Source organism: Rhinoderma darwinii, chromosome 3, assembly GCF_050947455.1.
Source record: "Rhinoderma darwinii isolate aRhiDar2 chromosome 3, aRhiDar2.hap1, whole genome shotgun sequence".
Taxonomy (NCBI): Eukaryota; Metazoa; Chordata; class Amphibia; order Anura; family Rhinodermatidae; genus Rhinoderma; species Rhinoderma darwinii.
In genome coordinates this window covers 134,328,285-134,353,978 of record NC_134689.1, presented here as the reverse complement: position 1 = coordinate 134,353,978, position 25,694 = coordinate 134,328,285, and the positions used below count along the sequence as shown (strand labels likewise).

Below are 25,694 nucleotides of genomic sequence, written 5' to 3'. Positions count from 1 at the left end.
ATTTGTGAGTATCTAATATCCGCCGAAGGGATGTTCGACTGATGCCACTCTCCAGTGACATGCGGCGAGTGCTACGCTGTGGGCTCTTGCTGAATGAAGCTAGGACAGCCACTGATGTTTCTTCATTAGTGACAGTTTTCATGCGTCCACATTTGGGCAAATCCAACACTGAACCAGTTTCACGAAACTTGGAAAGCAGTTTGCAAACTAGCATGGGAGATGGGTGGTCTCGTAGGGTGTCTTGCATTGAAATCGGCTACAATGACCCGGGTACTGCGTTCACCAGACATCAACACAATTTCTGTCCGCTCCTCACGTGTTAACCTCTGCGACATGTCAATGGCTGTAAACAAAGAGAAGCTTGTAAATAACTCAAGAAAGAATAAAGTAACGTTAAAACCAAGCACACCATTGTTTTTCTTGTGAAATTCTCGATGAGTTTGATGAGTCACATGACCCTCTTCCCATTGAAAAAACTAAAGTTGGATACAAAATGGCCAACTTCAAAATGGCCACCATGGTCAACACCCAGCTTGAAAAGTTTCCCCCCTCCCATATTCTAATGTGCCACAAACAGGAAGTTAATATCACCAACCATTCCCATTTTATTTAGGTGTATCCATATAAATGGCCCACCCTGTATATATATATACAGCACCAGAACAAAGCTCATTACAAATATACAGCACCAGAACAAAGCTCAGTACATAAGTACAACACCAGAACAAAGCGCAGTACATAAATACAGCACCAGAACCAAGCTCAGTTAATAAATACAACACCAGAACAAAGTTCAGTACATATATACAGCACCAGAACAAAGCTCAGTACATATATACAGCGTTAGAACAAAGCTCAGTACATATATATATATATATATATATATATTTAAATATATATATATGTACTGAGCTTTGTTCTAATGCTGTATGTATTTACTGAGCTTTGTTCTGGTGCTGTATATATGTATTAAGCTTTGTTCTGATGCTGTATATATGTACTAAGCTTTGTTCTGGTGCTGTATATATGTACTAAGATTTGTTGTGGTGCTGTATATATGTGCTGTATATATGTACTGAGATGTTTTGAGCTTGGTTGTTATGATGAATATAACTCCAGAACCAAGCTCAGTGTCATCTGCCACTTCCAGAGGAATTTGCCACGTCTGGCGCAACCTGCGGCATCTGTGTCATCCACGTCCTGTATCACCTGCCAAGTCCAGAGGAATTCGCCACGTCTGGCGCAATCTGCGGCACCTGTGTCATCCGCCACGTTTGGCGTTACTTGCTGCCCCCATCTCCATCAGTGCCAGAGCTGCGGCCACTGTCTGGACTATCCAGGTATACATGTGTGGGACATTGTATTGCAAGGGTTCCCTGTTGTTTGGCCAGCTGCCTCCCCGCTACAGCGGTACGGCCTAGTGGGTCCACAAACCCAGAACGTGACAGTACGCTCAGGCCATGGACCCCGCTGGTCAACCTGAGACCTTGACGATACAAGCCTTTGCTGACCCAGATGGAGGATCTCCAGTCACGACAAGACCAACACCTCCTGTCGGTGAACTCCATAGCCCATCGGCTGCTTGCTCCAACCAGTCGTCACCGCACCCATTCCTGCTGTTCCTCTGGCTACACTTCCTGTCTGTACCAGTACCAATCCCCTGTGCTTCCTGCCGCTACCTCCCCACTATGACGGAGATCCGAGGTCCTGCAGGGGATTTTATAATCAGTGCCAGATCCACTTCAGACTACATGCCAGGTCCTTCTCCGGATGATGTCAGGATCGCCTTCATCATCTCTCTCCTTACTAGCAAAGCCCTGGCATGGGCTAATCCTCTGTGGGAACATCAGGAACCAGAGACCCGTGACTTCCAGTGCTTCTTACAAACCTTCCGCTCAATCTTTGAGGAACCTGGGAGTTTCTTCGGCTGCTGCATCTCTGCTTATCCTATACCAGGGAGACCTCTCCGTGGGCGAGTATGCCATCCAGTTCCGTATCCTGGCTGCTAAGTTGACCTGGAACGATGAGGCTTTGGTGGCCACATTCTGGCAGGGACTGTCTTCAGGGATTAAGGACGAGCTGGCTGCTCGCAATCTGCCATCTACCCTGGACGATCTTATCCTACTCGCCACCTGGGTTGACAGATAGAACTTCCTAGGCTGGATTATACTTTCCAGCAATCCTCCTCATTCGTCCCACCAGAGGATCTTGTGCAGAGTAACCAAGCCAAGTTGCCTATCCAGGAGAAACAACGCAGACGCACTTCTGGACTTTGTCTGTATTGCGGCCTCGGAGGCCATATTGTGCGTCTGTGTCCCCAGAGGCCAGAGAGACCCCATTGCCTAGGATTGGTTGGAGAGACAACCCTAGGTGGAACGGTATCTAATAGAGCATTCTGTTCCAAACTGATTATTCCTGTGACCCTATTGTCACGGCGCGGGGTGTGGACCCACTGGGCCGTACCGCGTAGCGGGGTAGCAGCTGGCCAACAAGGTACAAAACAATGTCTATATTTCAGAACGGGTACCTGAGGCAATGTAGACAGTAGCGGAAGCAGGACTTGACTTTCACAGCAGATGACACCGTGGATGCAGCGGGAGGACACTTGACTTTCACTTGTAGATACGATAGCACAGGATACAGGCAGCAGGAACGGATAACACTGGGAACTGGAAAACACTGGGAGACCATTTGCAAGACAAACTTGTGTATATAACAACGCTCAGGCAAGCAACCAGTGGGCAGAGCCCCTTATTATAGTCCAGCAGCCATTTGGGCTGATAATTGATGGTTGACAGCTGGACGCGTACTGGCCCCTTAAGGCCGCGTGCGCGCCCTGCGGGAATGAGTCCGAGAACCCGGAAGAGAGTGCCGGCGTCTCCCTGGAGGGAGCTGACGCCGTGAAGAGAGATGTCCATGGCCGGGATCGTCAAGGGGTAAGTTTGAATGACAACCCCCGGCCATAGACGTAACACCTATTATCCGGCGAGAGGACGCATCGGGTTTCTGCCTAACTTGACTCTGGGTCTGCGGCAAACTTAATTCAAAAGGAGCTAGTGGATCATCTCCAGTTGCCCACAGTTCCCCTGGAGACATCTTTGGCTGTTGCCTCGGTGAATGGACTGCCTCTGCCTGATCCTATCATTTCTAAAACCAAGCCGTTGAAGCTCCAGGTTGGAGTCCTTTATTCTGAACTGATTTCTTTCCTTGTTTTGCCCAAGGCCATCAGTCCTGTTCTGCTGGGCCTGCCTTGGCTTCGACTACATGCCCCAGTCCTGGACTGGAATTCTGGAGAGGTTCTCAAATGGGGCTCCAAGTGCCTTGGTCGTTGTCTGTTGCAGATCCATCCTGTCCAGCCGCCTCTGCCATTGGCGGGACTGCCTCCCCAGTTTGCTCAGTATGCAGATGTTTTCAGCAAAAGGGAGGCTGAGACGCTGCCTCCACATCGGATTTATGACTGCCCCATTGAACAGGTTCCTAATGCATGTCTCTCCCCCGTGGCCGAGTATATCCTCTCTCCTTGCCAGAGTCTCTATCCATGTCGGCCTATATCAAGGAGAATTTGGAGAGGGGTTTCATACGAAAGTCTCCCTCCCCGGCCAGGGCTGGATTCTTCTTCGTTAAAAAGAAAAACGGATCCCTTCGACCCTGAATTGACTACCGTGGTCTCAACCAAATCACAGTCAAGAACAAATACCCATTGCCACTTATATCCGAGCTGGTTGATGGCATACGAGAAGCCAAAAAAATTTCTAAGCTAGACTTGCGGAGGGCTTATGACCTAGTCCGGATTCGCCGGATGACGAATGGAAGGCGGCATTTAACACCTGGGACAGGCACTACGAATACCTAGTTATGCCCTTCAGACTCTGTAACGCTCCCGCAGTGTTTCAGGAGTTCGTTAAAGATATCTTCCGAGATCTCCTCTATGTCTGTGTTGTTTATCTCGATGATATTTTGATTTTCTCCCCAGATTCGACGACTCATCATGTCTGTCAAGTTCTACTACGATTAAGGGAGAATCGTTTATACGCCAAACTGGAGAAGTGCGTCTTTGAGAGGAGTTCTATGCCCTTCCTGGGCTACATCATCTCGGATCAAGGTCTCAAGATGGATCCTGAGAAAGCGAGAGCTATCCTGGAGTGGCCACGTCCTCAAGGCCTAAGGGCCATACAACGATTCCTGGGATTCGCCAATTTCTACCGGCAGTTTATTCCAAACTTCTGATCTCCGACGGCTCACATCCCCACCCTTACCAAGAATGGTGTGAACGCCAAGGTGTGGACTCAAGAGGCAGAGTCAGCATTTATTAGCCTCAAGAGAGCCTTCACTTCAGCTTCGATCCTCCATCATCCTGGCATATCTCGGCAGTTCTCACTGGAAGTGGACGCTTCCTCTGTTGGTGCTGGTGCACTTCTGTTCCAGAGGAGCTCCAAATGAAAGGCAGTAGTATGTGGCTACTATTCTAGACTTTTTTCTTCTGCTGAGAGCAATTACTCTATTGGAGATTGGGAGCTACTAGCCATCAAATTGGCTCTGGAGGAGTGGAGACATATTCTAGAGGGTGCAGCTCACCCCATCTTGATCTTCACCGACCACAAAAACCTTACCTACCTTCAGTCTGCTCAACCACTTAATCCCGGTCAAGCCAGGTGGTCGCTGTTCTTCACCCGTTTCCAGTTTGTGCTCGACTACCATTCCGCTGACAAGAATGTGAGGGCCGATGCCCTGTCCAGATCGTTTGAGACGGAAGACACGGTAGAGTCCCTTCAGATTATCATAGACCCGTCCTTAATTGTCACTGCTAATCCTCTGCAGGTTAGAGACATCCATCCGAGACGTCATGTGGAAGCTGCAGACGCCGATTGTGTGGGGCTTGTACCTGAGGGACATAGGTGCGCATACGTGATTTCCTTAGTGCCCTTGCCAGAGTTCTACCAGGTTTATTACTGAACTCGTAAAAGTGCCGTCTGCATTTAACTAAGGAGGCCCTAGCCTTGGAAAGACAGAGCGAGCGAACCTGCTCTCTCAGATGCCCCAATTCCGCCCCTACCACCCGATCCCGGGAGACCTTATGTGACTGTTCCAACCTGTGTATGCGGTTCAGGAGGTCCCGGAGGTGAGCAGTCCGTTCCCTCTTTAGTTTGGAACCAATACGAATGAAGGAACCGCGCACTATACACTTATGTGCCTCACAAATGCAAAGTGGGTCAACCCCCGGCGAGACATTAGTAGCAAAATACTCTGCAAGATCTCTTTGGATGTCCGAGACCACCGGCGAATCCTGCAAGAGCGATTCATTCAAACAACACTGCCAGGAGCGAGGGTGATTCGTTGTCAAGGAAAGGGAGAGAGTGATAAGGGCATGGTCAGAGAATGTGATGTTATCTATGGAGGCAGATGCGAGGTCGGGAAGGTGCGAGGGACGTAAAAATAAGTAATCTAGTCTGGAGTATGAGTTGTGAGGAGCCGAGAAGAAAGTGTAGTCCCTGGTCGAGGGATGCATGAGCCGCCATGTATCGACCAATTGGTGCTCATGCAACAGCCGACGCAAATGACGGTGAGCCGATCTGGATAAAGACGAGTGCCCTCTTGAGGAGTCTAACGTGGGATCCAAGGTGGCGTTCAGATCTCCCCCCAATAGCAGAGTGCCTTCCAGAAAGTCATCCAACGCTACCAAAACCCTCTCTAGAAATGCAACCTGACCAGTGTTAAGAAGATAGTACGAGGCCAGTGTGAACAAGGTGTTAGCCAGCCTACCTTTCACGAAGAGGTACCTTCCTGCTCCATCAGTGCGCGTCTCCAGATGCTCCCAGGGAAGAGAGCATGAAATCAGGATGGAGACCACCTTGGTCTTAGAATCAGGGAATGTACTATGATAACCCTCCGTGAAGTTGGAGTCGGAAAGTTTCGGTATGTTGTCGGCCCGGAAATGGGTCTCCTGTAGAAATGCTACTTGCGCTTTTTTCTTCCAGAGGAGTGGGAGAATGGAGGACCTCTTTTCTGCGATATTCAGACGCTGCGCATTCAGGGAGACAATGGTTATGGCAGACATATTAGGAGAGGTAGAGGAAGATAGAGGGGAAAAGGGAAGAAGAAGAGAAAGAAAAAGACCCTTTCAAGGGGACACAAAGTTCCGGAGCAATGGAATCGCACTACCCCTCTACTAGCGGAGTACAAAGCCCCTCAACAACTCGTCGTGGGCTGTGTCGCCCTCAGAAGAAAAAATACCCTCCGACCGGGACACAGCTACACGGGACCCTAGTGGGGAACAAAGAATGGCAGCGGCGCCACAGACACAATTCCTCAAAAATGGTAACAGTCAAACTAGAAAATAACAAATGAAGCTCAGCGGAACCCCGGACCCACCCATTCAACTACCGTTGCAACCTCCCCACCCCTGCTTGACCGACCAACTGTAGATCCCCTCTTGTGCAACCCCTGGGTAACATACTGAACAAAAATGTCCCGTTTAAATTCACCAGCAAAGCCGACCTCTGTAGTTTCTGATGGGGCTCTGCGGGAAAAAAGGGGTTAAGTGCAAATAACATGCAAACCGTGGGCTAGGCCCCCGAGCGGAGCACTAGACTTCGCATGCAAATATGAAAATCAGTCTGTGTGGAGAACGCCGTCCGGGGATCCGGATGTCGTTTGGCCCATCTCTGGAGCGAGGCGGGAGTGGACGCACATAATCAGGGTAAGGACCTCCCCTGGTGAAGACCGCTTCCGGGGGTCTGTCCAATCCGGTATTCGTACCGGGGAAATCTCCAAAAACCGAAAGGGGACCGGACAGCAAACTAATGCCCCTGTCTGCGGAGAATATGGAAAGGATGTCCCCATCTGTAGGTGGCTCCCGCCACCTTAGTGGCCTCCAGCAAAGGGCGGATGGTCCTCCGCATGTAGAGAGTCAGTCTGGAAACATCCGGCAGAACGGTGATCTCAACCATTGAAGGAACCGACCCCTTCTCCCATGCTCTCCGTGCGATGTCCTCTTTCAGTTTGTAGAAATTAACTCTACATCTCTATCCCGTGGGCCCGCCCATCTGTGCACTCTGTCCATCCAAATGGCCATATCACGTGGCCTGTCCAAGAGCTTGTTAAAGATATGCGTCAACGCATCATATAAACCATCCGGGGGCACAGATTCCGGAATGCCTCTTAATTTCAGGTTGTTTCTCCTCCCCCCCTATTTTCGATATCGTCCAGATGCAATGAAAAGTCTCGCATTTGGGCGGACTGAGTGTCCATGGTGTGGACAGAATTTTGGCGCTCTAAGGACTCTACCCTTGCGGCCAGGGAGCATACTTCCTGTGAGACCGCACCAATGGCCTTGTTATGCTACTCCTCCAACCGCAATAGGCGTAGGTCCAGATCGGATTTGGTGGGGAGCACCCTGACCATCTCCCATAGTTCAGCAAGAGTCCGTTCCATTGAGCACAGGGGCCTCGTGGAATGAACCGTCTGATGGTCCCCCAATCCCGCTGGCGGAGTGAGCAAACCCCTCAAAATTGCAGACGTCCCCCAACTAAGCTGCTGTAAGTCCGGAGTGAGAGACTGCTGCTGGGCGGCCTGAAAGCCCACTGCTCCCTGATCTACCTCCGAGGACATGCTGACAGATCCGGGGACCAGGGAGCTGCTGTGCAGACTTACCAGCCCAGCAAGAGGAAGGCGACAAACGCCCACGTGGTGGCGGGGTCCAGCTGCGGTCTGAAGGAGGAATGGAAGCTCGCTGCGGTGAAGCTCCGTCCTGCGTGGAGCGAAGGTACCGGCTGATAGAAGAGGCGCCAGGAGTGACTCGTACGACTTCTCTCCTTTGTCGTCATCGTGTGCAGGGATCAGGTAAGTGAGCCCGTACGGGCGATTTTCTGCAAGATGGGTCCGGCGCTCCAAAGAAACACGTCCTCAGACCGCCATGCCAAAGCCACGCCCCCGTAAAATTAATTTTTAATAAAATGTATTTACAAAGTTTCACACAGTAATACACATTTTTATTTAAAAAAAAAAAAACAAAACAAAAAAACTTTCAAACATTTACATAGCCTTTAACCCCTTGCCCCTGCTTGCATTCTGGGCCCTAATGACCAAGCAATTTTTATAGTTTTTCCATCATCACATTCGAAGAACTTTTTTATTTTTGCATCTATATAGCTGTATATGGTCTTTTATGCGGGACAAGTTGTATTTTTTAATAGCACCATTTTGGGGTACATATTTATTGATTAACTTAACCTTTTTTTTTGGGGGGGGGGGGGGGATACAAAAAAAACCTGAAATTTCACCACTTTTTTTGCGTCCTAAAACTACGCCGTTTACCGTTTGGTATAAACACAATAGCTTTATTCAATGGGTTATTATGATTGCAACGATACCAAATTTGTATAGATTTTGTATCTTTTACATAGTAAAAACACTTTTTTTAAATTGATTTGTGTGTCTCCATATTTGAAAAGCCATAACTTTTTTTTTATTGTTCCGCCGATGCAGTTGTATGATTTTTTTTGCGGGATGACTTGTACGTTTTTATTGGTACCATTTTGGAGTAGATGCGACTTTTTGATCACTTTTTAATCGAATTTTTTTAAATTCAGGATTCACAGAAAACCGCAATTTTTCCATTCTTTTTTACGGCGTTCACCGTGTGGGTTAAATAATATAATCGCTTTATAGTCTGGGTCGTTACAGACGCGGTGATACCAAATATGTGTAACTTCTTTTCTTTCTTTTTAATAGTAAAGCATTTTGTAAGGGGAAAGTGGGTTTTTCTTTTTTTTCACTTTTTTTTTTTTAACAACTTTATTAAACTTTTTTTTACAAGTCCTACTAGGGGACTTTAATATGCGATCATCTGATCGCCTTTATAATATACTGCAATACTTCTGTATTGCAGCGTATTACTGCCTGTCCATTTAAAACGTACAGGCATCTGCCATGCCTCTGGCATGACCTAGCAGGCATTTACTACAGGCAGACCTGGGGGCCTTTATTAGGCCCCCTGGGCTGCCATCGGATAATCTTATCGCCGGGTGTCAGTGGGATGAGAGGGAGCTCCCTCCCTCTCTCCAAAACCACTCAGATGCGGCGCTCGCTATTGAGCACCACATCTGAGGGGTTAAACGGGTGAGATCGATCCTAACATCGATCGCACCCGTTCGAGCAGGGATGCCCCCAGCCCTCAGCTACCTCTGGTAGCTGAGAGCAGGGACATTTAACGGCTCCCTGCTCGGTTTGTTTATTCGGATGCAGCGCCGTGAAAAGGCTATTGCATCAGAATAAAGCCCATTAGTGGCCGCCGTGAAAAGGCGTATTGGCGGTCACTAAGGGGTTAAAGCCTCAATAGACTTCTAGATAAGTCAGCAACTTTAATATAAATACATACACTTGAAACACAAAAACACACATGTTTCTTGTTAGAAATGATGTTATTGTAAAGCTGTAAAAAATATGCTCAGCGGAATTTATGCGGTCTTCTTACATATAAAAATTACACCATTTGTTGGCTGATTTATTTAATGAAGGGGAAACTGATACATTAGTATTTTGCATTTATCTATGAATAATTGACATGAGTAATATCCAACATTAACTGGTTAGCGACAATATTCACAGTGTAACTGAAAAGACAGTTTTGAACAGGAAACATGATATGCCTCTAACAAGCAAAATATCTTCTGAAAAGGTTTTCCTGGTCAGTAGCCAGCATCACACGACAGTACATATCTAAAATTGGTTATTTTTTTCTTTATTTAATTGCATATTTTGAAAGATCATATGTCAAATGGGTTTGCAAGTGTGATCGAGTAAAATCTCCTGTGGTAGGAATATGAAATACAGAATGCACAACAATGTTATAAAAATATTGCAGTTATTTTATCAGCATAATTATAGCAATCTAAACTACATAGCTATATCAAAACATTTCCCCTTTATGATTATACAATACATTAGCCGATTTCTAGTATTTAACACAAAGCTACCTAGAAGCATGATCTGTTGCCAAGTAAATTCAAAATTTCACATCACTTTAAGGTTTTCTCTGTCAAATTAAGTATTCCATCAGAATTTACTGTGACTAAAGTACTCCAGTTAAAAAAATATAGGAAATACTACAAAATGCTTGAGATCTAATAAAAAACAACATTATGGCACAGTCCTCTTCTAGCTTTCCACAGCAAATAAAATGCAGATGTCCATATGTACCATATTTGCTAATGTACAGATGGGTTTGACTTGTAGTCACATCATTTGCAGGTTCCTGTCAAACGGCAGTTTACATACTTAGGACTATTAAAAATATTTAGACCGCGAGTTATTGAAAAATCAATTTTCATCTTTGCTTAAATTTTGTTCACCCTGGAGCCATTTCATAAAAGTGTCCCCTTCATTGGGTTCCATGGCTTGGTAAACAAAGACTGCAAGCACAACCAAGATGACAAGAATAAGAAGCTTTATCCACATGGGGATGGAACGTCCACTTTTGCCTTTAGCAGTCTTCGCTTCCATTACTGGTTGGTACTTTGAGATATATTTAGAAGAATAGCTTTCCTCCAATTTGTAATCTTTATAATCTTTGATATTAAAAGGTCGACCTGCTGCTCCTTTTATCGGCCTACGACAACTGGCACTGTGCAGAAAGGACATTGAACAAAGTATTAGGGTGTGGGGGGCACACACACACACAATTTAGAAAACAATAGGTACACTTTAACATCAGACTTAAAATAAGCATCTCAAAAGGGTTAATCTTTACAATAGAACGTATTATTTCTCACCTAATTCCTGTAGGTGTTGAAGCTTCATACGGAAACATTTCCTTCAATACATCTCTTTCTTCTCGCTTTTCTTCAGCAAATGATTTTTCTATTATCTAAACCAGGAAGAAAATCAAAACTTTAACCCCAAATCAACAGCAAAAATGAGATTACAGTAACCAGGAAACCCCCTAAAAAAAGCATGTGACTAAAGCAAAGTTATCACCACGTGTTCTAAAATAAAGGTCTTCCCTGTTTTTTAATAGGAGTAACAAACGTTGTTATTTTCAACTGTCTTGTCTTGGTTGGAGTTTCCAGACGACGGTTACGGATGTTTTCAGTATCCTTCAAAGTGAACAATACCATTTTAATCTGATACCCTAGTTAGGTCATAACATTTGAGGAAAACAAAACTGAAAGATATCAAGTCGTCACCTCAATCACTGCTGTGTTCAGAAGATCGCTTGGATCTGTATGACCAACATTTTGAACATCAATGACCTTATTAAAAAAAGAACCTTTATCAGTTAGTCGCAGCTAGTTTAAATACTGCAGTAACACAAAGCAGAAAATCACCGTTATAAAAGTTATCCTGTAATATTTGAAGGGAGAAAAAAAAAATGTGACAGTGATCAAGGTATCTCGTTAAAATATATGTTTATCTCAAAGTTGATAACGTAACCTTTAATCAGTTAAATTATTTTAAAACTGAAACGGAGGGGGGGGGGGGCGCAGTGTTTTAAGAAATCAAGTTACTATTCACTTCATGGTATTTACTTTTTCACTGATCAGCTGTTTCTTTGGGGTCCTTCTTGACAAATCTGTGAACTCATTGACTGATCGCAAAGCGTTTGTATGCTTGAAATTTTCAGTCACCTGATAATCAACCTGACGGGATTCAAATTGATAGAATCCTGCATTAGCCTATATAGAACATAAGGGGTAGAAAAACAAATTTTTAAAAAAAGTCAGTAAGTAAATGAATATTCATGCAGTATTTCTTAAAAGCCCTGCTAAACTCCCACTAATCCCAAAAAGCAGAAAACACAAAGCGAAGTCACAAAGTATATTCCAAAAATACTGTGAATAGGTCTAAATTTTGAAGATTTTTCTTTTATTTACTAAAGACTTTAGAGGAATCACGTAACACATACTAGAGTTTGGTTGCTTGAAGCCAATAGAGTTTCGGTTATAGGAGCAGTCTCAAAGTTATCTGTCTCATCAATAGCTTCTGCAGCTACCACCTATTCGTTTTTAAAGGGAAAAATAAAATAAAAATCTAAGCATTGAGATATACTGAAACCCATCCCCAAAGCATGATAAAATAACTATGCAGTCACCCTCTTCCTTGGTGTTCTTCTTGCTACGCTTGTTGACTCTTTAGAAACAGCCTGCAGTCGACCACCTTTTTCAGACTCCAAGATCCTTAGAGGCTCAGAAATGGCATCACCAGAAATGTTCTGATCAATTGTTAAATATAGGTTTAATACAAGTGAGCAGTTTTTCAAAATTAAACGGCTACAAAAAATATAAAAGAAAAAACACAACCCATACATCGTGGCGAACTCTACCACCAAATGTCAAAGAAACAGCCAGTCAGTGAAATAAAGAATAGTGAAGAGTAGCCCAAATGGAAAAATGCTTGTGCAAATTGCAAATATTTTAAAAGAGTGGAAATAAGTAGTAAGATTAAATATCATTACAGTTAGATTAATAGATAATTCCTCAATCTCAGGCAGAAAATCCTTTGGAGGCCGCCTGCTACTTCGTTTGACATTTAATTCTGACAAAACTTCAGTATCTTCAAAAGTCTACATTAAAAATAAATAAATAAAAAAAAAAACGTCAAACATACAAGTAAAACCTAAGTACTTAAAGAAAACAAAAATACATTGAATATCCGTTCTACAGCCCATTTAAGCTTTCCGATTGACACCCACAAAACAGAATATTGGGGGGGGGATTTATTAAGACTGAAGTTTCATACCAATTGGAGTAAGATGCGACATTTAATAAGAGGCAAACGCCTCTTAATAAAATGTGCTGAATCTTTCAGATGGCCATGTGGAGCAACAACTGCAGTAACGCACCATCTACGCCTCCAGACACAGCCGACACCTCACTCCAGGTGGCGGAATCAAAGTTAATTTTCATCACCCACTCGTTAACACTTTAAATGCTGCAGTCAATTGTGACCGCGACATTTAAATTGTCAGAATTGGGGGCGCGATAGGCAGTTTACAATGGTTGTTATGGCAGCCTGGAGGCCTAATAAAGGCCCTCAGGTCTGCCATTTTTGTACTCCTTTGAAGCTCGGCCTATGGCCTGTCCGTATCATGATATACTGCAGTACATTAGTTAGATCACTGGTTCAAGTCTCCTAGGGGGACTAATAAAACAGTAAAAAAAGAAAAAAAAAAAAAAAAAAGGTTATTTTTTTTCCTTATGTTTAAAAAAAACAAAAACAAAACTAAAATAAAAAAGTATTAAAAGTAAAAAAAACAAACATAAAAAAAAACACCCTTTTCCCATTTTTCTCCTAAAGTAATGTTAAAAAATAAAGTTACCATAACTGGTATCGCCGTGTCCGTGAAAGTCCGAACTACCACAACATAGCGTTGTTTAACCCGCTCGGTGATCGCCGTAACAATAAAAAATTATAAAAAAACAAAAACAAAAAAAAAAACACACAAATTGCTGTTTTTTGTTCACCTTAAAGGAACAGTGTCATCACAAATAATTTGTTTATATGTTAAAGCCTTAATATAAACGTTTATTTACATTTGTGTGTTTGTGTTTTACTGTTTCTTATTTTCACACTTTTTCTTCCCTATGGGGGCTGCCATTTTTTGTTCCATTTCTGTGTGTGTCGATTAACGACACACACAGACATGGAATACGGCAGCCACAGTCCCATAGGGACTGCGAACGGCTCCCGTCCCATTGACTGCCGTGTACGGCGTCTGTGTGGGAACTGCGCATGCGCCGCTCCCACACAGTCCTATTCGAAATTGGCGCCGTCCGGCGCCATTTTCCTGTGGACCGGAAGTCGCGGCTGGACAGTAATATTACTACTTCCGGTCGCGGCTTCCGGACAAGTGCACATGGAACAGCGGCAGCAAAGGGAGCGGACGGGCCGCGGCGGCAGGAGCAGGTAAGCGATTTCAATGTATGTTAGTGTTTGTGTGTGTTTACTACTGCATGTAAACCTACTACACTGTGGGTTACCTCAAAAAATGGCGACACACAGTGTAGGAGGTTAAACCTTTCAAACCCCTCGTTTATCCCGGCACTAGCCAGGATAAAGGAGGGGGGGATGCTGAGAGCTCACTAGAGCGATAGCTTTTAACCCAATGTTGCAATGCTGCAATTTTGGGAACTAGCTCCAAACAGCTCCATCTAGTGACCAAAAATGGGTAGTATTATAAATTTGAAAAAATTTATAATATTTCCTGACTCGCGAAAAAAATAAAAAAAATTTGAACAATGTTTAATCACCCACACACTAAATGTTTAAATTTTTAAAAAAAAACATGTTTTTGGGGCGACACCATGCCTTTAACTCCAAAAAAAATAATAATAATTAAGCCATCACTTCGCTAAATTGGCGGAATGAAAAAAGAAAAAAAAAAAAAGTTAAAGGGAATGTGTCGCTAGAATTTTTATTTTTTTAGTTAAACAATTATTATTTAAGTGATTACACATTGTTTTACATTTCACAAGTCAGGAAATATTATAAATTAGATTCTAATTTATAACATTTCCATGTGCTGGTCACTAGAGGGAGCAGTTCCCAAAATTGCAGAATGGTCAATGTGGTAAAGCAACCTCATTGCTTTATGCTGCAGATTTGGGGTAGACACTCGCTCTAGTGTCCTCACACAATACCCCCTCCGTTTTGAATTTTGAGGCAGATTTTGATCTGCCTGCACAGCGTTCGCGCCCATTGAGCGCCACGGGCAAAAACGCAGCGAAATACGATTGATGTCAATGGGAGGTCAGAGACGTAAACGCCCGAAGATGGGGCACGTCGCTTATTTTTCCCAGAAGCGGTTTTTTCCGCTTGCGGGAAAAACACGCCTCCGCCTCCCACTGAAATCAATGGGAGGCATTTTTGGACGTTTTTTGGTGCGTTTTCCGCATGAAAAAACTGTGTGAACAGGGCCTTATAGCACTTCATGCTTCCCTCTGCTGACAAGCTTTATGGAGATGCTGATTTCATTTTCCAGCAGGACTTGGCACTTGCCCACACTGCCAAATGTACCAATACCTGGTTTAACAACTACAGTATCACTGTGCTTGATTGGCCAGCAAACTCGCATGACCTAAACCCTATAGAGTATCTATCGGGCATTGTCAAGAGGAAGATGAGAAACACCAGACCCAACAATGCAGACGAGCTGAAGGCCACAATCAAAGCAACCTGGGCTTCCATAACACCTCAGCAGTGCCACAGGCTGATCGCCTACATGCCACGCTGCATTGATGCAGTAACCGACCAAGTATTGAGTGCATATACTGTACATACTTTTCAGTAGGCCAACATTTCTGTATTAAAAATCATTTTTGAAACAGGGCTTATTGAATATTCTAATTTTCTGAGATACAAAATTTTGGGTTTTCATTAACTGTTATCCATAATCATTAAAGAGACTCTGTCACCACATTATAAGTGTCCTATCTCCTACATAAGGAGATGGGCGCTATAATGTAGGTGACAGCAGTGCTTTTTATGTAGAAAAACGTTATATTTTTACCACGTTATTAGCTAATGACTTTCTTAATGCCCAACTGGACGTGTTTTTACTTTAGACCAAGTGGGCGTTGTACAGGAGTGTATGACGCTGACCAATCAGTGTCATACACTTCTCCCCATTCATTTACTCCGCGCATAGTGACACTGGGTTGTTTGCTATGTGCTGTCTTATACTGACATATTAACGTTACTGAAGTGTTTAGACAGTGAATATACATTCCTTCCAGCCAGGACGAGATCACGCTGTAAATGACAGGTTACAGCGAGATTACGCTTGCTCTGCTGTAAGTACCACAGAAACGTTAACGAAGTGCAGAGATTGTGAATAGACATCCCGTCCTGTCTGGAAGGAACGTCTAGTCTCTGTCTAAACACTTCAGTAACGTTAATATGTCAGTATAAGACAGCACATAGCAAACAACGCAGTGTCACTATGCGCGGAGTAAATGAATGGAGAGAAGTGCATGACACTGATTGGTCAGCGTCATACACTCCTCTGTACAACGCCCAGTTGGTCTAAAGTAAAAACATGCCCAGTTGGGCATTAAGAAAGTCATTAGCATAAAGCTAAAATCGCTCATAACGTGGTAAAAACAGATAGTTTTTCTAAATAAAAAGCACTGCTGTCACCTACATTATAACACCCATCTCCTTATGTAGGGGATAGGGCACTTATAATGTGGTGACAGAGCCTCTTTAAAAGAAAAAAAAAATCTGGAAATAGATCAGTGGGTGTAATGAATCTATATTATATATGAAATTCACTTTTTGAATTGAATTACTGAAATAAATTAAACTTTTTGATGATATTCTAATTCATTGAGAAGGACTAGTGTATATATATATATATATTATTTTTTTTAAATCGCTACACGCTGGGATTTCAGAGCTACATACTTGTTAGGCGCAATTTTAAAGATATTTTTTTGACCTATTCAATGAATTCCTGTGATGAACATTTATCGCTCATAAAAAAATAAAATAAAAAAAAAGTCTAGGTCTAACCCCAGCCTTACTGAATACTGGTTTACCAGTGAATTGAATGTATATGATCAGTGCTGGATGCAGGGGAAAGGAGAGAGAAGCGTAAAAAGTGGAGAAAAAGGCAGGTGTGTGGTTTTGCAGACCGCAAAGCCAACATGGTCGTGTAACATTAGTGTAACATTTGGACACACTGATTTTTGTGTTGCAAAAAAACAGAAAAGAGCAACAAAACCAATGTTCAGCCATACATAAACACGGTTTCAGGGTATGTGCACACACACTGATTACGGACGTAATTCGGGCGTTTCTGCCCCGAATTACGTCCGAAAATAGCGCCTCAATAGCGTTGACAAACATCTGCCCATTGAAAGCAATGGGCAGACGTTTGTCTGTTCACACGAGGCGTATATTTACGCGCCGCTGTCAAATGACGGCGCGTAAATAGATGCCCGCGTCAAAGTGACCTGTCACTTCTTTGGCCGTAATTGGAGCCGTTATTCATTGACTCCAATGAATAGCAGCGCCAATTACGTCCGTAATGGACACGGCGTTCAAGCGCCTGCACATGCCGTTACGGCTGAAATTACGGGGATGTTTTCAGGCTGAAACATCCCCGTAATTTCAGCCGTTACGGACGCTGTCGTATGAACATACCGTCACAGTGAACGCTCTAAAGAATCTAAAACACATACCTCATTTTGCTCCAGCCTTTTGATCTGAGATGTTACTTGAGCCTTTGGTTTACTCCTCAGTGGCTCTCTAGACTCAAACGTCAGGTCTGTCTTGGGCTCTATATACATGCATGATATAAAACATTGCAAACAAAAGGTTTACAAGACATAATAGTTATCTGAACGATTAGAATAAAATCACAAATGTAAACAAATATAGAATTTGATTCTAAAATAGAAGTTCTGGTTTAATATACATATTAACCTACATATTTTTGGATTCCGTCAGGTGAACCCTGCAACGGAAAGGGACAGCACAGCTTCCGTTTCAGTCACCATTGATCTCAATGGTGAAGGAAAATTCGCTAATGCTTTCCGTTTGTCACCATTCCGGCAGGTTTCCGGTTTTCCGACGGAATCAATAGTGCAGTCGACTCAGCTATTGATTCCGTCGGAAAACCGGAAACCTGCCGGAATGATGCCGAACGGAAAGCATTAGCGATGATTCCGTCACCATTGAGATCAATGGTGACTGAAACGGAAGCTGTGCTGTCACTTTCCGTTGCAGGGTTCACCTGACGGAATCCTCAGACGGAACCCCAGAACGGAAATGAACGGTGATGTGAACAGGCCCTTAGAGTCAAAATAAAATAAAACAAAGTGGTTTTATTTAGTAAAAGTGTCAAAATAAATAACACCTATATATGGTATCCCCACGATCGGAACGACTTGAACAATAAAATAAACACATTAAACCGCCGGATGAACTGCGTCCAAAAAAAAAAAAAAAAGAGGCAAAATTCTCTCTTTTCACCCATTCCACCCATAAAAAAATTAAATAAAAGTTCATCTATAAGAGAAAAAACCCCAGGGGGAGGAAACCTCCAGCTCACAAGTCCTGCGTTCAAACTTCGCACGGATCTCCGTGACAGCTCAAGGTGAGTAACATAGAAAAACAAAGGAAAGTCGACCCAGCGCAATTGGTATTTTAAAAAGGAATCGGTGTTCCCATTTTTATTGTAGTCGAAAAGATAAAATATGAACAAACGCAGTAGTGAAGTGGTTTCAAGTAATATGTGTTGAAGCCTACGCGTTTCAAACACTATCAGTGTCCTTATTCATGGCTAGTATTCGCCAAAATAGTACTAATGAAAACTACACCTTAGCCCGCAAAAATCAAGCCCACGTACGGCCACAATGACGGAAAAATAAAAAAGTTACGGCTCTTGGAATGCGGCGATGCAAAAACAAGTAATTTTTTCTAAAAGGGTTTTTATTGTGCAAACGTTGGAAGACATAAAACCTCTACATATTTGGTAACCCCTTAAATATGCCGATCCATAGAATAAAGTTAACATGTTCTTTATGTGGCATAGTAAACGGTGTAACTTTATAACGTGTACATCACTGCTGGAATAGCTGCTTATTTTCAATTCTCTGCTAAAATAAAGTTAATCGATATATTATAAGCATCTAAAAATGTGGCAACTACAAATTACAACTCGTCCCGCAAGAAACAAGCCTTACACAGCTATGTCGACATAATAAAAAAAAAAAAGTTACGACTCTTGGAATGCGACCGTGAAAAAACAAAAAATAATCCTTGTAGCGGTGTAGGCGCTCAAAGACTTTCTATTGAGCCCGTACACCACTACATCGGCTTTCCGGAAAAAGCCAAACAGAAACAAAGCGGCTCAGTTCTCGCTTCTGCTGCTTCGTTTTAGCGATTGGTGGGGGTCTCAGTGCTCGGACTCCCACCAATCAAAAAACTTCTGACGTTTTTTGAACGTTTAGTTACCCTTATACAGAGCAGTGAAAAGTTTATAACCATATTTTGAACCAATACAACTGCTTTAATTTTATTATATTTTATGCATGTGAAGCAAGGCGAAAACCCTTCTATAAAAAAAAAAAAATATAGAGCTCCCTCATCATTATTATTTAATTGGAAAACACCACAAGGCTGTGTTCACACTGAGTTTTTTGCAGGAGGAAAATTCCTCCTGCAAAAACTGCTCCAGTAGGTTTTTGCACAGTGGTTTGACAAAAACTCATCAAAACACTCGTCGAGGTTTTTTTTTTCCTCTTTCTGACTCATTGAAATGGGGTTTTGGAGGCGGAAACCGCCTCAAGATGGGTCATGTTGCTTCTTTTTAGGCTATGTTCACACGGAGTATTTTGCCGAGTTTTTTGACGCGGAAACCGCATCGCAAAACTCGGCAAAAACGCCTCCCATTGACTTCAATGGGAGGCGTCTGCGTCTTTTTCCCGCGAGCAGTAAAACTGCCTCGCGGGAAAAAGAAGCGACATGCCCTATCTTCGGGCGTTTACGCCTCTGACCTCCCATTGACTTCAATGGGAGGCAGAGAAAGCTTATTTCACGGTGTTTTATGCCCGCGGCGCTCAATGGCCGCGGGCGAAAAACGGCGCGAAAATCACCGCTAAAATCGGCGTGCAGGGAGAGGAAAATCTGCCTCAAAGTTCCAAACGGAATTTTGAGGCAGATATTCCTCCTCCAAAATACTCCGTGTGAACATAGCCTTATTACCACGACTATTTTTTTTTACTCGTGGTAAAAAAAACTTGTCTGCCTCCCATTGAAATCAATGGGAGGCATTTTCGGGCGGTTTTTGAGGAGTTTTTTGGCGCGGTTTCTGCCCAAAAAACTCTGTGTGAACAGGGCCCAACAAGCAAAGTGTTGCAGTCCACCACCCACTAATCCCCAAGATTAGTCTTTAGTGTGCAGACGGTCATATAGCCAGCTACATATAAAAGTGGTGGATGCAAAGCCCACTTAGGCTACCGACGAGCGTAGCTAACCACTGACGTGTTAAACTGCAGTTTTTCACGTCTGAGGTGCACCCGTGCGGGACGTGTTGTCACGGAACTCCCATAGACTAGTCTATGGAGGGATGTGTGACACGCAGGAAATTAGGACATGTCCTATTTTCTCACGGACCCTTCACATGCTCCATTGAAACAACAGTTGTGTGAAAGGCCCCATTGAAATACACGAGTCTGTGTGATGGCCGTTGTTTTAACGGCCATCAAACGGGCAAGATATACGCTCGTCTGAATGAGTCCTAACAGAGTGACCATTGGCTCTGTCGATCACACGGAGAGGTTGTGACATCCCCATCTAGTGTAGGTAACTGCATTTTGATAACAATTCATGTAGCGATTTGCCATAACTTCTTCACTTTCCTGCACTTTACTTTTTACACTGTTCTCCAGTGAAATATATAAGGTTTCCCTGGACTGGTAGCTAAAGGGTGAAAATAAGTTCTTCACAACTGCCATGGGAGCGCATGGTCAAAGAACTCGCTATCAATTTACACTTAATCAACAGCGAATGGTGATTAAACGTGTTAAACGGACACTAACTTTTTAAACAACTTATGCTAATCTTACAGTATACCTTATAAAGATCAGCATTGTAATTTACACACTGTTGAAATACAGTTTTATCCATGCAAATTCTGTGTGAAGTCACTGCCACTATGTCTCCCTTCCTGTAACCTGCTGTCCACTCCGTTGTCAAACAAAGTCCGTCCCTGGTTACAGACGGGCTGCAGAAGGCGGGGGTGTGTCACTTCACTACCTGCCTATACAAGTCTACAGAGGGGGGAGAAGAGAGCGTGAGTCAACAGACAGGCAGCATACAAGTCTATGGAGTGAGCAGGGGGAGGAAGCAGGAGAAGAGGGGGAAAGAACCAGGCTGCTGGTAAGATTTCTATGTCACCCCACTGCTGGATTCTCCGCTAAACGGCTCATTACTGTATAATCTCCTGCATGCTGCTGTAGCTTTGTTATATGAGATAGAAAGAGATAGGGGAGCAGGATTCTCCTGTGCGTGCAGTGTATAGTAGACATGATAGCTGTTAGGGTATGTTCACACGCAGTGACCAAAAACGTCAGGCGAAAACAGCTCCTGATTTTCAGACGTTTTTGTAGCAACTTGTGTTTTTCGCGGCGTATTTTAGGGACGTTTCAATGGAGTCAATGAAAAACGGCTCCAAAAACGTCCGAAGTAGTGACTTTTTCGCTGGCGTCTTTTTACGCGCCGTATTTTGACCGACGTGTAAAATAACAACTAGTGGGAACAGAACACTGTAAAACCCATTGAAAGCAATGGGCAGATGTTTGTAGGCGTAATGGAGCAGTTTTTTCAGGCGTAAAACGCCCAAATTACATCAGAAAACACTGCGTGTGAACATACCCTTAGGATCTGTCCACTAGCTCAGGGAAAACGGGGAATTAGAGAGCCTGCAGAGGGGGGGGGAAACTGCTAAAAAATGCCATAAACAAGTCATATAATGGTCAGAAGTAGTATTAATAGCTTATGTACACACACGACAGCTTATTCTGAAGAGTCACCTGAAAAGTTAGGTGCGCTTTAAACACTGATAGAAACTTTACCATCATTGTCACTGTACTGTCCAGAATCCGTGTTTCCATTTTGCTTGTTATCTGCAGTTGACAAGTCTGCTACAGGAGGTGCAACAGATGGCACCTCTGCTTGCTCCTTCAACTTCAAAAGCCTTTGCTCATAAACTTTTCTTGTACTGCCTGTATATCAGAAAAAAAGGCAAATAGATTGTAGCGGCCTTTACGTAAGTTTTTCTTATATGGCAAAAACAAAGTGGTGACAATTGCTTTACTCAGAAAAAAAAAAAAAACTTACCTAAAACAGGACCTGGTTTATATCCATATTTTAGCAGTTCCTCTTTGAGAGCTTCATTACTGAGAGAAGTTATGTCTTGCTCGTTTGTCCCTTCTACAGTTGGTTTATCTGTCTTCTTTGTGGCTTTCTTAAAAAGAAAAATAGACACCATAATATAGAAGGTCACTTAGCAAGCTATTGATATTTACATTACAAGCTTTTGGCCATGGTTGTAAAACTTCTCAAATTTGTTTAATAATAAAGTCATAACAACGGATGATGCAAAGTAGTACTGCCAACAAGTCTTTTTGAGAAGGACAAAACTTTCTCCAAACTGCGGTTCAGTGGGCAAAGAGCAGACCGTGTTTTAATATATAATGGCAATCTAACCGATGCCCTTATTTAAAGAGTTATTGCCGGTCCTAGCATTAGGACCAGCATCTATCTCCAGAACTGGGGTCACCGTTCCGCCTGGTGACCGCACATGTGGATAGGTATCAGCAAAGCTCTTTAGTGCTTTCCACAAATGGGTCTAAAATATATGGGTGGTGTTTAGTACAAAAACAATAAGCAAAATATGCAGATGCAATCTACTGACAGGACACCAGAACATATTGTGGAGATACTCTCTTAAAGGGGTTGTCTCAGAAAGGGGATCACAATTTGACCTGCTTGCAAAAGAAAAAGGTTGGTCAGCCAAATCCACCAGAGCTGCTCTCCACTCCCGTTTATAGAGTGGGAGTCTCGAGACCGCAACAAATTTTGGACCTTCAGGAACAGATGCTATAGTGCACCTGTCATGAGATGCCACTAGAGTCTTTTTATTTTTGGCATTTTGTAGATAACCCGGTTTAAAGGGTCAACTAGAATCTCGAGTTGATAACGACAGAGCTGACCACCAAGTAGTGCGACTAGTCTATGTCATATGAATGGTCTATCCTATGTAAAACTTGGGGTAAATATTATAGTATTAACACCCACATACACACGAGGAAATAAGTAAAATGGCCAGTCAAAAGCAATACACCAATAAATGCAAACATATTTCAAAGGCTTATAGCAATGACGAACTCTTAAAGAGGCTCTGTCACCAGATTATAAGTGGCCTATATTGTACATGATGTGATCGGCGCTGTAATGTAGATTACAGCAGTGTTTTTTATTTAGAAAAACTATCATTTTTGACGGAGTTATGACCTATATTAGCTTTATGCTAATGAGTGTCTCAATTGACAACTGGGCGTGTTTTACTATATGACCAAGTGGGCGATGTACAGAGGAGTGTATGATGCTGACCAATCAGTGTCATACACTTCTCTCCATTCATTTATACTGCACTAGCGATATAGCTATATCGCTATGTGCTGTCACATACACACACTATAACGCTACGCATGCGTCATGACAATGACTATACATTACCTCCAGCCAGGACGTGATGTGTATTCAGAATCCTGACCACTTCTGTAGTGTCTGTGCGAGACTACAGAACAGCACAGCGAGATCTCGCTGTAAATGACAGCTTGCAGCGTAATCACGCGAGACTACGCCTGCTGTGCTGTAACTCACAGAGAAGTGGTCAGGATTCTGAATACACATCCCGTCTTGGCTGGAGGTAATGTATATTCATTGTCATGACACAAGTAGCATTATAGCATATTTATGTGACTGCACATAGCTATATCGCTATCTTCAGTGTAAATGAATGGAGAGAAGTGTATGACGCTGATTAGTCACTGATTGGTCAGCTTCATACAGTCCTCTGTACCAAGCCCATTTGGTCATATAGTAATACACGCCCAGTTGTCCAATGAGATACCCATTAGCATAAAGCTAATATAGGTCATAACTCCGTCAAAAATGATCGTTTTTCTAAATAAAAAACACTGCTGTAATCTACATCACAGCGCCGATCACATCATGTACAATATAGACCACTTATAATGTGGTGACAGGGCCTCTTTAATACTGCTGCAAACAGGACTCGGTCATCACCGACTCAAAACAAGCAAAAGGGATACAGGGGATGCAAAAAAAAAAATAACACGCCTGTAGCCAAGTCCATCACAAGTCCATCAGTGATTTTCCCTGTACTAATTCAAATACAATTATACAACGGCAATGCTAGAAATATTAGCAACAAAATGCACAATTCAATTCCAACTATTGTTCCCTGGAAGTGGTCAAGTCTGGCAGGACAGAGTGAAGGGATTACTGACAAGATAGTGATAGCAGCAGCTCTCTATAATAACTAATAATTCATAATATACACTCTGGACCAATGGTCTGCAACCCATGGTTCTCCATCTGTGGCGACTCTACAGCTCAAGGTAAGCTCTATACGCTACAAAATGTCAAGAAATTAATATTGATATTCAGTGCTAAGAAAAAAAAGGCGGGAAACGTCTAGTCAGCTCCGCCAGATGGCGCTGTAGCGGGATAAATAGTATAAATAAAATACTGAAACCCCTATATTAATGTAGACAGTACATGACACGAGAGGCTGCAATATTATCCACCTAGCATGTCCGTTATCTGAACCGTTACCAGCTTCAATTTCCGGAGACCGCCATTACTCTCCCATTGAATAATAATGAACACATCTGACGAATTAGTTCACAGTGTGTGGTACTGGGGTCCTAGCAGTGCAACGACCCCGACTTATTACGGCCCCATTGATTCAAGTCCATACACAGCAGCGCGCTGGGAAAACAAAAGAGGCACACATGCATTCACTGCACCACTCTCATCTCACCCGTCCCGGCGGCCGTCCTCTGCTCCGCAACGGTGTGGACTCCCTTTCCTCGTCACTAGAGAAGTCCGGAGTGGCGCGGTTGCGGGATGTCAGGTGCTGGCGGTACAGCTGCACATAGACGTCTTTGCGTTGATCCCCGCTCGGGAGAACAATATTATTCGCTATTAATTCGTTCTTCAGCTTCTCTTTGGTGAGAACTGAGGGGTCTTCCAAATACTCCGTCATGGTGCGCACATGCAGCCTACGACCGTCTAACCGTAACTCCCCGCCCTGACAAAAGGACGTCAATTGGAGCTGGGAACGGAAACAGATTGCAAGATAGTAACGGCCGCAGTGTGCACGACGGAGAAGCGGGACGCCAAACAATAACGCGCGCTACGATTGGCTGCCATGCAAAGCAAGGCGAATGCGGATTGGCTGTTGGAGTCCTTTAAAAAAAATAATCGACATCACAACGCGGCCTTTCACAGATTAGAGTCGCTGGGTCAGAGGACTAGAAGGGGCTGAGTTTCCTTTGTGCTGCCAGGCCCACTGACTGAAGGCGGTGCCGGATCTGATATGATCTGTCTGGGATGAGCGTTATGATTTTAAAGCTCGGCACAATGTATCCATTTCTAGACTGTTGGTGCTTTGTGTGGGACAACTGTACATTTGTATCGATGATCATTTCCGTATGAAAGGCGCTGTTCTCATTTGATTGTTTGTTGTGCGTTCTGGGGAAACTCACAGGGAATTCTGCCAAATGTAGCCGGTGTTTGCCTAAAGATTGTCATAGACATAGGCCAGAACGCATATGATCTTTCAGGTACTGCTTTGGTGTATAATCATATATAATGTCAGGAAAATGATAGTCTAATTATAAAAAGTATGCAAATAGAAAAATGTACGGCACAGGGTGGTTTAATGCTGGCACAGTTGTGCCCGTGACGTGTTCCTGGCAGCTGCACTCACCCAGAGATAACTTTGATCTTGCAGAGTCAATAGCACCTATGGCATATTAACCGTGACAATTGTTTCTCTATGGCTGGGTTCACACACACTATTTATGGACGTAATTTGAGCGTTTTAGCCCTGAATTATGTCCGAAAATGCGGCTCAAAAGCGTCGGCAAACATTG

At 43.4% G+C, this 25,694-nt stretch overlaps 1 protein-coding gene across 3 annotated transcripts; it reads right to left on the bottom strand.

The window, feature by feature from the left end:
* Positions 1-7,932: 7,932 nt before the first annotated feature.
* On the bottom strand, positions 7,933-24,956 carry TMPO (thymopoietin). 3 transcript variants are annotated; one of them, XM_075856772.1, is made up of 9 exons: positions 24,578-24,950; positions 21,844-21,970; positions 21,579-21,728; positions 17,181-17,278; positions 12,089-12,208; positions 11,903-11,992; positions 11,526-11,672; positions 10,770-10,864; positions 7,933-10,621 (listed from the first exon to the last, which is right to left on the bottom strand). In XM_075856772.1, exons 1-9 carry the CDS (start codon positions 24,800-24,802, stop codon positions 10,318-10,320), a joined length of 1,356 nt encoding a protein of 451 aa, XP_075712887.1. In that variant the 5' UTR covers positions 24,803-24,950; the 3' UTR covers positions 7,933-10,317. The 3 variants fall into 3 exon arrangements, with proteins under 3 accessions (XP_075712887.1, XP_075712888.1, XP_075712889.1); XM_075856773.1 differs by lacking the exons at positions 11,526-11,672; positions 11,903-11,992; positions 12,089-12,208; XM_075856774.1 differs by lacking the exons at positions 7,933-10,621; positions 10,770-10,864; positions 11,526-11,672; positions 11,903-11,992; positions 12,089-12,208 and adding an exon at positions 12,251-12,559 and having other exon boundaries at positions 24,578-24,956.
* Between the last annotated feature and the right edge of the window lie 738 nt (positions 24,957-25,694).

What these genes read in the sequence shown, in the direction of transcription:
- TMPO (XM_075856772.1), bottom strand. Translation starts at nt 24,802, where the DNA reads ATGACGGAGTATTTGGAAGACCCCTCAGTTCTCACCAAAGAGAAGCTG. An exon ending in AAAGGCTGGAGCAAAATGAG is followed by an intron (nt 12,209 to 17,180) that starts GTATGTGTTTTA and finishes ACAATTGATCAG; the next exon opens with AACATTTCTGGTGATGCCAT. An exon ending in AACAGCTGATCAGTGAAAAA is followed by an intron (nt 10,865 to 11,525) that starts GTAAATACCATG and finishes TTCCTGGTTTAG; the next exon opens with ATAATAGAAAAATCATTTGC.